The 13653-nt window shown below is 46.6% G+C and overlaps 1 protein-coding gene across 1 annotated transcript in view; it reads right to left on the reverse strand.

Annotated features, from left to right (window-relative positions):
• NT5E (5'-nucleotidase ecto) overlaps positions 1-13653 on the reverse strand; it is a 70322-nt gene that overhangs the window by 27504 nt on the left and 29165 nt on the right. Inside the window, exons 2-3 of the mRNA XM_069598336.1 lie at positions 10461-10683; positions 4173-4361 (exon numbers count right to left, since the gene is read on the reverse strand). Of these exons, the coding sequence (XP_069454437.1) occupies positions 4173-4361; positions 10461-10683 (412 nt within the window). The remainder of the gene's footprint in view (positions 1-4172; positions 4362-10460; positions 10684-13653) is intronic.

Consider the following 13653-nt stretch of genomic DNA (forward strand, 5'->3'; position numbering starts at 1 on the left):
ATCTCTTGGTCGTGAAGATCTTTTTTGTACAGTTCTTCTGTGTATTCTTGCCACCTCTTAATATCTTCTATTTCTGTTAGGTCCATACCATTTTTGTGTTATGTGGCTGCAAAAATCATTAGCCAGAAGGCTCTGGTTTCACTCTGTGAAGGATGTTGGTGCTGAGATTGGAAGTTGACTGAGGGGTCCTGAGTAGTGACCCGTGGAAGGAGTGAGTCCCTGTGCCTGGTGGCCATCATCTCTGAAGCTAACAGCCACACCTCTGCCCTGTGGCTGGTTCTTCCAGTTCACTCAAACCCACACATCCTCAGTTCTATGGATGCCCAAAGGAAGTGTTCTTTGTTGGAGAGTGTTTCCATATCATGTAGGTGTAGTAAGTAATAAGACTCCTTTTTTGTTCTAAAAGGCAAGATTATCTGAACTACAAGAGTGAAAAGCAATGGCGACATGAACAATGATTGCAAAGCACAACCAAATCTCTTGCGCTCTTTCACTTATTCTAATGAAGCAGGGATGGGTCCACCCCCGCACAGTGCATGCCCGGCTGCTGGCTGCAGTGGGAAGAGCAAACACTAGCCTTCATGGTTTTGTTTATACTTAAAACTATGAACTTCTTTTATTTTGAGAACAAAATACTGTGTGCATTAAAATCACTTATGTTCTCTTAAGTCAATGACAAGGCTTGGATTTCATATTTGAAATGTGTGATGAAATCCAGAAGCAACACAAATTAGGTACTTAATGAAAAAAAAACTTCAAGTAAAGACATCTTGCTTAAAAAAGTTTTTGGGGGGGTGTGTGGGGTGGGGTGGGGGCTGTGCAACGTGGCATGTAGAATCTTAGTTCCCCAACCAGGGATTGAAGCTGGGTCCCCTGCAGAGTCCTATCCACTGGACTGCAAGGGAATTCCAAAGAAATGTTACTTTTAAAGGAGCCACATCTGTTGGCATTCACTCAACAGTCCTGTCTTCCTTGAATCAGCTAGAGACCTGGTGGTGAGTCTGCAATGAGTGTTCCCAGGCTAAGGAAGAGAAGCAGTGCCTGCTGGGCTGGGAGGGGTGGAGGGTTCACCAGACTGAGGTTTCAGTGAGGCTGCAGGCAGCTTGCTGAAGAATAAGGTGAGAGCGCCTTACGAGGAGGAGGGAGTGGGGTTGTGGGGATGAGCAATTCAGGATGATGACTAGGTCTCATCAGCCTGCGACTCTAGGAGTGAAGTTGCTGAAAAAGAGGTGACAGTCACAAGTTGATAGGATCAAGAATCTCTGAACAGAAGGGATTGTAGACTTAAAACTTGTAACTCTTTAACTCTGCAGATGGAGAAACAGATACCTACACTCACCAAAGCCACAGCTAACCAGACAGACTTGCATGATTCAAACTACAGTTAAAATAGTGGGAGGCACACAGAGCCACAGCCTCTTAGGAGCCTGTCTGCTTTCAAGGGTCACACACGGAGGAGTCCTCTGTCGCACCTGCCACATCTTTCAGTCTGAATATACTTTACCTCTTTTTTTCTCCCAAGGCAAATGCACAGACCAGCTCATATCTCTAGGGTTTAATTCCTTTAGAGAAGACGTCTGCATTCTAGCCCTTGTCCTTGTAGCCCTGACATTTTGCAAAGCTGGTCAGGAAAGTTCTCTTGTCTTCATCCTGACATAAGCATGGTGAGGCAATACCAGGGTGGTCTGGTCTGCACGTGCATGGCGGCTGTCATCCAAAGCACCTGCAGTGGTGTTCAGTATTCGGAGGGAAACTGTTTATGCACTGTTTGGGCCATTTTGGCCTGCCTCATTTAAAGCTGAGTTTTAAAAAATATGGACAAGACAAACCTCTTTAGTAAGTGGTTACAGCATTTAAAAGAATTAAACAACAGAACATAAAATATCAGGTACAATCTAAACGCTTTGTGAAACTGTTTTAGGTGAGTGTGTGAGTGTGTGTGTTGGGTCTTGTGTGTGCTGAAATGGCTCTCAGGAGACTTAAGATCACAAATGATGCACTCTTGTTGTTATTTAGTTGTTCAGTTGTGTCCGACTCCTTGTGACCCCATGGACTGTAGCCTGCCAGGCTCCTCTGGCCATGGGATTCTCCAGGCACGAATACTGGAGTGGGTTGCCATTTCCTTCTCCAGGAAATGATGCATTATTTTAACCCTAATTTGATTAATCAAGCATATCCAACTTGATGCTAATTCTTTTGTCTTTTTCTTGGCTTGTTGGACCTTAGTTCCTGGAGCAGGAATTGAACCCAGGCCCTTAGTGGTGAAAGTGCAGAGTTCTAACCACTGGGTCGCTAGGGCATTCCTAACTTTATGCTAATTCTCAAGGCAATGTAGTGAAGGGCTGTGTTTTGTTGTTGTTGTTTTGTTTTCTGTTTGCTTTATAAGGTTGGGAAAATTTATTTAAAGAAGCAAACATATCTCATTTCCTATTGTGTCCTAGAATTCCCTTTAATTGTTAAGTTCATTCCTCACAATGATGAGTGTCCAAATTGAACATTTTCATGAGAACAATTTAATCTTGGCAAGCAATCATGAAATGTGAGATAAAATACTAACTCTACAGGTAGTTTTTTCTCAAGACTATAATTATCTACTTCAAAGTTTGTAGATAAATAGTGTAATTTTTATCCCCAAATCTTTCTTTCATCCAGTCATTCATCATTTATCATCTCCTTAGCAGAAGACACATTCTCTTTTGCAGGATCTCATTGGCTGGAACCAAAGTGATAGGAACAAAACAATAGGCTGCAGAATTAATGGGAGGCAGAGCACAGCCATTCAGCCTTTTCAGGCCCAGCAGGGCTCACTGACTGACGGCTGTGTACCAAGGCTGCGGATGATGGCTGGGCCTTCAGAGGGTCTAAGGCAAGTCAGAAGGAGTGTGGCAATGCCTTCAACATCTGAGAGGTGGCATCGGATTCCTTTAATTCTTCTTGCCCATTTGGCCATAGCTCATTGAAAACTCAGCTATTCAAAATATAGCCTAGCTATAATATGAAGCAATTAATTAAGTGGGTGGTAATTGGCACTTAACAAGTGAAAAAGTAGACGTTTTCCCTGGAGTTCCAGTGGTTAAGAACTCGCCTGCCAATGCAGGGGACATGGGTTCAATCCCTGGTCCAGGAAGATCCCACATGCCCCAGAGCAACTAAACACTCATGTCGAAACTACTGGGCCCACACACTCTAGAGCCTGTGCTTCACCACAAGAGAGGCCACCACAGTGAGAAGCCTGAGCACTGCGCCTAGTGAGCAGCCCCTGCTCGTGGCCGCAGCTAGAGAAAGCCCTGTCGCAGCAATGAAGACCCAGCACAGCCAATGAATTAAAAAAGGTGAAACAGAACAGAAAATATCAGGGTGCACCCCAGGTGCCTTGGGAAATGTTTCATTCAGTGCACGCGTGTGTGTGTGAGCATGCATTGGGTCCTCGTGAGCAACACCCTTCTTACTATGGATCACTGTCAAACGACTCCGAAGCCACTGCTCTGCCAGATGCAGGGGTGGGATGCATCTAGTTCTTACTGTGTGTCCTGAGGCGCTGATGCTGCCTCAGAGGGAAGCTAAGAAAAGACCCAGGAGGGTGTCTTATTCCAGAGCCGGGACATGACCGAAGTGAGAACCTAAGCTCCAGGCCCTGTTCTGAGGCACTTCACCAATATCCACTCACACACATATGAAGCCACAGCAATGCTTTATAACTGATCCTCATCCTAGCAATGAGGGAGGTCAGGCTGACAGGAACCCACCCCTTGTTAGTAGTCTAGACCTTCTACACCAGAGTCTTAACCTCCACCCAGTGTTGCCCGATGACCTTCTCCAGTGGGGGTTTTCTTGGTGTTGGCATCCTCAGTCTAGCCAACTCCCCCGTCTTGAATTACTTAAGCGGCTCTCAGATGCTTGATGGCAAAGTCACCTGCACTAAGAAAGCTGGCATCTCTGTCAGCATCCTCACCATCTTCATCACACTCACATTTTGTCTGCAACCTGCCTGCAGTTATTCCCACCCAATGTGGTAAATCAACTGTATTTCAATACAAAAAATTTTTTAAAGTCTCTTTGAGTAAGATTTACACATTATCACTCTGTGTATCACTTACATACATTATTGCACGCATTAATACATATTATACTTTATATCAATATATATTGTCTAGCCCTCCCGGGACCATTACCTGTGTAGAGAAACGTGTTGGAATGTCCTCCCACCACCACATCCACGCCCTTCACTTTCTGAGCAATGAGTTTATCCACTTCAAAACCGGAGTGTCCCAGTGCAATAATTTTGTTCACGTTTAGAGTTTTTAACTTATCTACTTCAGGTTGCAATGCAGCGATTTCATCTTCGAATACTAAATTCGTTCCTAAGGAAGAAAATAAAATGGACACTTATTCAACAATAGCTTTTATTTATTTATTTATTTTAGTTTTTTATTTTTTAAATTTTAAAATCTTTAATTCTTACATGCGTTCCCAAACACGAACCCCCCTCCCACCTCCCTCCCCATAACATCTTTCTGGGTCATCCCCATGCACCAGCCCCAAGCATGCTGCATCCTGCATCAGACATAGACTGGCGATTCAATTCTTACATGATAGTATATATGTTAGAATGTCATTCTCCCAAATCATCCCACCCTCTCCCTCTCCCTCTGAGTCCAAAAGTCCGTTATACACATCTGTGTCTCTTTCCCTGTCTTGCATACAGGGTCGTCATTGCCATCTTCCTAAATTCCATATATATGTGTTAGTATACTGTATTGGTGTTTTTCTTTCTGGCTTACTTCACTCTGTATAATCGGCTCCAGTTTCATCCATCTCATCAGAACTGATTCAAATGAATTCTTTTTAATGGCTGAGTAATACTCCATTGTGTATATGTACCACTGATCTCTTATCCATTCATCTGCTGATGGACATCTAGGTTACTTCCATGTCCTGGCTATTATAAACAGTGCTGCGATGAACATTGGGGTACATGTGTCTCTTTCAATTCTGGTTTCCTCGGTGTGTATGCCCAGAAGTGGGATTGCTGGGTCATAAGGTAGTTCTATTTGCAATTTTTTAAGGAATCTCCACACTGTTCTCCATAGTGGCTGTACTAGTTTGCATTCCCACCAACAGTGTAGGAGGGTTCCCTTTTCTCCACACCCTCTCCAGCATTTATTGCTTGCAGATTTTTGGATCGCAGCCATTCTGACTGGTTCAACAATAGCTTTTAAAAAAATCATATTGCTTATTATATAAGCATATCAAGTAAAAACACCTTACTGCCTAAAGTTCTTAAATTTTTAAGACCAAAACTTGTCTATAAATTCAGTGTAATATCTCTACAAAGCCAATAAAAATTCACACCAATATTCTCACTTACATTCCCTTAAGTTGCACTGGGGCTTCCCTGGTGACTCAGAAGATAAAAAATCTGCCTGCAACGTAAGAGATCTGGGTTCAGTCCCTGAGTTGGGAAGATCCCTTGGAGAAGGAAATGGCAACCCATTCCAGTATTCTTGCCTGGAAAATTCCAGGGACAGAGGAGCCTGGCAGGCTACAGTCTATGGGGTCACGAGGAGTCAGACAGGACTGAGAGTCTAAGACACCTACACACAAGGTTGCCTGTTGGTTTAAGGCTGCGGATGATACTATGTTGCTTGAGTTCAATCTCAAACTGTGAGCAGGGTTCAGATTTGTAATCTCTCTATTTCTTGAATCTATTTGTATTTTTATTCAGACTTCCATTAGGTCAACATAAAGCACGCCTGAGCACATAAACATGTTGGACTGTATACATGCCAAGTCATTATGCTATACACCTTAGTGTGGATCAATCATATCTCAATAAAACTTAAAAAAAAAAAGATTAGCTACTGTATGGCTTTGTTTGCAAGTTCAGCACAATCAGTCTTCAGACTTGATACTCTTGTCAGCGACTAGTCCTTGAATTGACGCCATTGACAACTCTGTCTTGTCCACCGGATAAGGTCAGTGTTACAGCATTGCTGAGCACTGATTAGATTGGGTTCTCATCCGAGGACTGCTGGCCCTGGGAGCCTTGCATCCCTCCCAGGAGGCTCACCCCCTACACAGTGGGAGCTGAAGCTTGCCTGCTAGTGTGGCCGGCAAGTATGGGTGTGATCGCACAGCCGGGCGCTGTGTGCTGCAGGCTCGCACTACCGGGTGTGGTAAGCCCACCAGGCTCTCCCTTTGTCCCCGTCCTGCAGTCAAATCGCAGCATGGCTGGAGGGCTTACAGCTCTGACTGGCGCAGACAGGACTACAAACACAGATACGCTGCCCTGAAGTCACAGCAAGCCAGCTGTGACTCCAGATCTTCCAGAGGATCTGGATTCCCTTATGCTGGAACCAACCCTAAAACAAAAATGCCCAAAGTTGAATCAGTCTCCTAACAAGTTTTCAAAACCCAGGAGTCTGTTATCTCCAGTTTGAAAAGTATTCATCTAAGGAGCTGTGAGACGGTTAAATATATCACTTCTGAAGCTGTGGTGTTTGGGGGTCTCTGTGTGTTCCAGGAGGGAACTCTGGAGTCCCTCAAATCAGTTAAGATGATCTGGGCCAAAGAGCATGGAAAATAAGCAGCAAGGCTGATGGCAAAGCTAGGGGTACCCCAGACCAACAGCCTGAAAACAAGTGGTTCACAGATGTGGATGGGATCTGCATTGCTGCCAGTAGCTCACAGGGCAGCTCTTGATTTTTAACTCTTAAAAATCAAGAGTTTAACAGCTTGGCCCTCACTGTCTGCCATGAAGCCATTAAGAATCATCTGATTATTCTTGCCAGTCACCCCAAGAAGCTCAAGGTTCCCAGGTCACCCTCAGTGCTGTGTCAACACTGATCCTCTCACTGATCTCCCCTTAAAACAATGAGGTGCACCCTCCCCATGCCACACTGCTGCTTAATTTCTCTCTGTGGCACTCACCACCTTCTGGTGCACTAAACATTCTCTTCATCTACTTCTTTTCCCACTAAATGGGAAGCTCCAGTGGGCAGGGCTTTTTGGGGTCAGTATCTCTGATGCCAAGAACACTGCCAGGAACAGAGGTAGGTTCCCAGAGGGAATGAATGAATGAATGAGTAACTGAATGGATGTTTGCTGAGACTTATGCTTCATCCTCTGCTTCAGTGTGGTGGGCAGGAAAGAACAAAAAGTCAAGAGAAAGGCCTCTGAGGACAAAGAAATGTATTCTCCTAACACATCAGAAACCTCACATGATTGATCATCCCACATACAGAAGACATGGGATTTATTTCAGGATAATATGAAGGGAAAAGTCCAAGTGTTAGTCGCTCAGTCATGTCCGACTCTTTGCAGCCCCACAGACTGTAGCCCATCAGGCTCCTCTGTCCATGGGATTCTCCAGGCAAGAATACTGGAGTGGGTTGCTATGCCCTCCTCCAGGGATCTTCCCAACCCAGGGACTAAACCTGCATCTCCTGCACTGCAGGTATTCTTTACCGTCTGAGCCACCAGGGAGTGAGAGGAATTTCATTATCTAAATAATGAGATTATGCCCGTGGGCACCCAGGCCACCAGGACTGAAGGATTGAGGCTGGATATTTGGGGCCAGAGATCTATAGGAGGAGCCAGGCTGCTGAGCCTGTGGTCTTGGGAGAAGCAAGCATCCCCTGAGACACTGCTGCACCCCTGCCCAGCTCCTGCACTGGTCCCTACATGATGCAGCCCCTCTCTCCTGGGAGACGCTGGAAAGAGTGTGGTCCTTTCAGCTCTCACGTCTTTTGTAACCTGGTAAAGTGCCATCAGAGTCCCAGCAAGGCTAGTCCCTGCCCCCTGTCTCTCCACCATCCCCCTCTTTTATCTTTTTAGTGGTGACTATTTCTAAGAACAATTTTTAAAGTCTTTATTGAATTTGTTACAATATCGCATCTGTTTTGTGCTTTGTGCTTAATCGCCCAGTTGTGTCCAACTCTTTGTGACCCCGTGGACTGTAGCCCGCCAGGCTCCTCTGTCCATGGGATTCTCCAGGCAAGAAAACTAGACTGGGTTGCCATTTCCTTCTCAGGGGATCTTCCCAACGCAGGAATTGAACCCAGGTCTCCCACGTTGCAGGTGGATTCTTTACTGTCTGAACCACCAGGGAAGTGTCTGTTTTACATTTTGGGTTTTTTTTTGGCCATGAGGCACATGCAATGTTAGTTCCTCAACCAGGGATGGAACCCATACCTCCTGCATGGGAAAGTGAACCATTGGACCATTAGGGGAGTCTCATTATTGCTGACTATGAAAGAAGGGATGAATGTTTTTCTCCAAATCATGCTGAACTCCTCAGCCCAACAATCCAGTCCTCACCCCACTTTCCAGCTTTCTCTTAGAATCCGTGTTCCAGGAAACTAAACACCTACCACTTTGGGACTGTGGCCCCACACCCGCCCGCTCGCGTGTGTTCATTCCACAGCTTTCACTGGGAAGCCCCCTGTGCTGGCACCAAGCAGGTCCCTGCCCTTGGCAGCGTGGGTCCCAGCAGATGACTCTGACCTCACTTCTGGAGTGCCCTTTGCCCCAGAATTCTTCACACACCTTAGAGGGGGCCAAGGAGGGCCGTCCTGCCCTTCACTCACCAGACCCTCTTCCCTCCCTCCCTGACTTTGTTAGTGACATTTAATTAGATTCTACCTTTAATGAACTCAAATCCCCCTGGATGGAACATCATGGAGACACATAACTATTCTGTTATTCAACATGTCCACATCTTTAGTCAGAGAACCTGAGCGGGCCCCTCTATTAGGTTCCAGATGTTCACTGAGAACAGACTAGCTCTGTCCTCAGGCTGCTCCCAAGGAAGCCCAGAGTGAGGACAAATGTGATCAGGGGAGGCATTTTCGGGGGGTGCTGGGGACCCACAGCAGGAGCATCTCACCAGAGGGCGACCTGTGGCAACGGGGCCTCAGGACCCCAGCCCCACCCATATCGGTGATTGGTTCACTGTATAATCGCCGCCCCCCCCCCCCCCCCCCCCCCCCCCGCCTCTGGGCAGGAAGGCCCCAGGGGGCCCAGACAGAAGGTGCCCTGAACCCGGGAAGGGCTGATCGCCTTGCTGTAAGCGGTGGGGCAGAAGGACCGGAGCCTTGCTGGCGGGGAGAGAAGCCCAAGACTGCACTGGGTACCTCCAGTGGGGCCACATCAGAAGAGCACTCATAGAGCTCTTCAAAAGCCAGTAATTCATGAGGTCTGCAGGTGCCTGCTGTGGCATTTTCACAATGATTTCAGCCACACCCATGGACCACGTGCAAAGGCTTGGGGGAGCGATGTCACCTGGTGCCTGGGGTGCCTGACGAACCCCAGGTCCCCAGCCGTGGAGAGCAGCCCAGCCCTGCTTCCGAGCTCACAGGATCCTCTCCTTACCCCTGAGCCACTCAGGGTCAAGTGCATTGACTTTTGTGTCATTTCTGATGGCCTGCAACCACTTTAACAGCAACAGTAAACACACAACATTTCTAACTGTCATTTTCGAAGATTTCCTTTATCAGTGTGTTCTTGCCCCAAACCCTTGTTTCCTTTTTTTCTTCAAATATAGAAAGAAAACTGACTTGGATAATTTAGAAAAATCTTCCCAGGTGACACATTGGTAAAGAATTTGCCTGCCAATACAGGAGACGCAAAGAGATGTGGGTTTGATCCCTGGGTGGGGAAGATCGCCTGGAGAAGGAAATGACAACCCACTCCAGTATTCTTGCCTGGAGGATCCCACAGACAGAGGAGGCTGGCGGACTATAGTCCATGGGTCTGCAAAGAGTCTGACATGACTGAGTGACTCACTTGCAATTTAGGAAAAACATCTTTTTGTTTTCACTGCCAAACCATTCCTGTAAAAGTGGCTCCAAAATGTTTTTTGAATGGTCTTCAGGTTATACAGATATATGTGTGTGTATATATGGCTATAGCAGATATACATATCTATCTGTTGTATGATACACATATACACACACAAGACCATTCAAGAATATATATATGTATATATCTCCCAGAAAGCCAGATATAACAAAGCCATTAAAACAAGAGATAATGAAAAAGGGAGCTAACTAGACATAGAATAATCATACTAGAAAAAAAGAAGACAAGGTAAAACCCTGGCTCCGGGCTCCCTGGTTCCAAAGAAAAAAGGGCGTGAGTTACGTGACTCTCATTTTCCAATAAATGACTCCTTCTGACATCAGCACTGGATATAAATGGCCCTCTCATCCAAATTCTGAATGTGCTGAATTAAGCAATGTTACTGTTGGTGTCAACAATTCACTGAGCAGGAAAGCAAGGGTCTTTAAGAAGTTACTTAGGGCAACTGGAAACCACTAGATTGGTATTTCAATGTCATCCACACGTGTCCAACACCACACACTGTTCCTACTTTAACCAACCATCCAGAAAAATAATGCCACACTCTGATTTAGTGGCACCTATTTTCAAGCAATGAGTGCTGTAAAAGAAGCGAATACCTGGATTTGAGAGGAAAGGGGTTTCCTTTGAAGTGTATCCAACAATCCCCACAACTTCATTACCAACAGGAAGAATTTTATATGGTGAATAAAGTCCTGAAATTTTAGACGCTAGAGGCCCCTTGGCTTTAATGTTTGCGCTCAGAATTGAAAAATTGACCTTTTTGAGTAGTGGATCAATCAGGCCTTCCACACCATTATCAAATTCGTGATTTCCCAGTGCCTGGTGGAAAGGGAAAAGAGAAAAAGAATTAGGTACTCTGTAATTGCCAGTAAAAACATACTACAGAGAATATTACCTTGGGGAATTCCCTGCTGGTTCACTGGTTAGGACTCCATGCTTTCACTGTGGAGGACACGGGTTCAATTCCTGGTCAGGGAACTAAGATCCCACAAAGCATACAGCACAGCCAAAAAATAAACAAACAAACAGAAAAGACCTTAACACAGGGTTCTGAAAACTGGAGAAGCTCTAGGAAGCTGACTGTATGACTGATGTCTTCCTCAGGCTCAGAGATTTTACTCTGGGGCCCTGGGGTTAGGCCCAGGGGCATTCAGATCACCAGGTAGATTTCAGAACTCCAGGCCTCATATCACCTGCTGAGGTGACGTCAATGTGTGTGGAAGGCACTCGCAGACAGGTCAGTGTCCTCTGCCTCCAGGTCTGAAGCAGGTTGAGAGTCTGCATTTACCAGGCTCTGTCCAGTCCCTTCTCTCATAAGCCCATATCTCAATTCACCAAACCAATCATTCCATTCCTATATGCCAAGGACAACTTAAAATCAACAGGACTTTAGCAAAAGGGGCTGGGGTCATGTGATGAACAGACACTTGAGGCGTCCCCTCCCCGACGCAGCTCCCATCTCCTGGGTCATGATACCCTTATGTTCCCATAACTGTTTCTTCCCTAGGTCTCTGTGGTCCTCTGTTCTTCTGGGAAGGCGAGGATCCCCAAGGGCAAGCAGGAGATTGCACTTTGATAGCAGAGCATTGGTTTCTGCTTCCCGTCAGTTCCGGGTCACCCTGGGTTTCACTCTCAGCAGCTTCACATCCAAGGATGAGTAGGATGAAACCACTGCAGGCTTTGGGGCTCTGGATGGGCCCTGAGCCAGGGCTCTGGGAGGAGCTGGCATGCTTTAACACAAGACACTTTACTCCCAACTTATTCCCTAGCTCCCTTTCCTCACTGTTCGGGGACCAGCTGCTGAGCCAGAGCTATCACCTTGACGTCTGGTATCTTTCCCCAGGGTGATGCTGACAAAAGAGGACCCACTGGCCACCTCCCCCAAAGCCTTCCACTCCCTCTCTATGCATCTCCTGGAAAAAACTCACCTACTGCAGCCACCCACCCATGGGCTCTGGCTGCCAAGGCTCATTTGCTATCTTAGTACTTAACTCAGTGGGTCTCAAACTTTCTATACACCACACTTGATTTTGCTTCACTTTGAGGGTCATCTGGGAACAGGCCTAGAAGTGCTGACTGGTGGCCCCTCCATCTAAATGAATTCCCCCATCCCCATGTTCTCTGACTGTCCCCATCCTCCTTCCTACCCATTCCACTCTGTAGCAGCTTGTTCTGCACATCCGTGGGGTCCTCCCCACAAGGAGTGCCCGTGAGTCACTGGGACCTTCACCTCACTCAGTGCTGGAGCCCCTCGCCTGCCTGGCAGGTGACCCACGCCAGTACCCATGCTCAAAGGGCCGTGTGCATCACGTCCTCATCTGCACGTGTTTCCATGAAGAAAGCAGTACAGTGTCTTCATGTTCCCATGTACCAGTCTTCCTGATTAAACTCAGAATTTCTGAACTTGCCTTTTATCCCATCTCTGAATTATCTGCTCATTTTTCCTTCTTCCTCTTACCTAAGTGCTTCCCTCTTAAAGGCTGACCTACTTAAAGGTTCTCCCAGTCTTGGGTAATTGTCTTTTTCTCTTCTATTCTTAGAACATCATGGTTTCTTCCTATGGTGAAATAAGTCTGCCTTATGAGGTTACAATAACTCATAATAATCTTGCTTAACTGTACAGGTGGTTTTTTTTTTTTTAATGAATGTTTCCATAGCTCTTCATGAAAGACTGTCAATGCGTCAGCTGCCTTGCAGTTTACCATTATACTGCTAGCACTCAGCAACAGCTGAACTTACAGTTTTCCTTTGTCTTGCTTGGTATCTCCTCCTTGGACTTGAGTGTAAAGCCCTGGAAGTGGTGACCTTGGCTGCCTTTCTGCCTCTCTGCCTGGCAGGGAGAGAGTGTGCTTGGAGGTGTGCAAGGGTCGCCTGAATGCTGTTGCTGCCACCCACACTTTCAACACTCAACGGAACATCTACAACCCCAGCTGGACTCCTGACTCTGCATCTCTACGTCTGGCTGCCACGTGGACACTGCCCCCCAGAGTCTCACAGGCACCCCAAGCTTACTGCGCTCAAGCTCCTGCCTCTGGGATCCCCATCTTGGTCCAAGGTACTGCCCTCTCCCGTCAGCTGCAGCCAGAAACCCTGGAGCAGCCGAATCCCTCCCACTTGCTCACTCCCTCTCCTCACCTCCCACCAGCATCTCCCGCTTTATTTAAAAGCTCCAGTTCAGCCTACCCCATTGCTCCCACCTGCATGTGGTCCTGGTGCCCCCACCCCAACCCTGCCCCCCAGCTGGGCCTTCAGATGCTACCACTGCCATCTCTAAACCTGAACCTTGCTGCCAGAATCATCTTTCTAAAATGCAAATCTGAACTTGTTGTTCCTGACCTTAAGGGTCCTGAGAGGCTTCCTCTGGGATAAAGTTCAATGTCCTGAGCTCTTTGAGGTCTGGTCTTGCCTTCTCCTGCAGCTTCTCTCAGACACCCACCTCCAGACAGGCCTGGAGGCTCCATCATTCATGAGCGGTGACCTGAACACATTTCTAAACTGAAGCTTCCTCCAGAAGAGGAATGAATGAATAAAAGAAAAGCTGTAATGACAGCAAGTCAGTATTTACTAAGTACATGTCACACACCAGCATGATGCAAGGTGATTTTGTGTAGCAAACCTGGTTTTGTGCTGTGACGTCAGTATTATTACTATGCTTGTGTTACTGAGGGGAAAAACTGAGATCTAGAGACATTAAATGAATGGTTCAAGGTCACAAAATTAGTAAGGAGTGGAGCTGGGACCAGAGCCACTTCTGTCTGACTTCAACTTTCTTAACCTCTATGCTTGGCT

Source organism: Ovis canadensis, chromosome 8 (genome assembly GCF_042477335.2).
Source record: "Ovis canadensis isolate MfBH-ARS-UI-01 breed Bighorn chromosome 8, ARS-UI_OviCan_v2, whole genome shotgun sequence".
Lineage (NCBI taxonomy): Eukaryota > Metazoa > Chordata > Mammalia > Artiodactyla > Bovidae > Ovis > Ovis canadensis.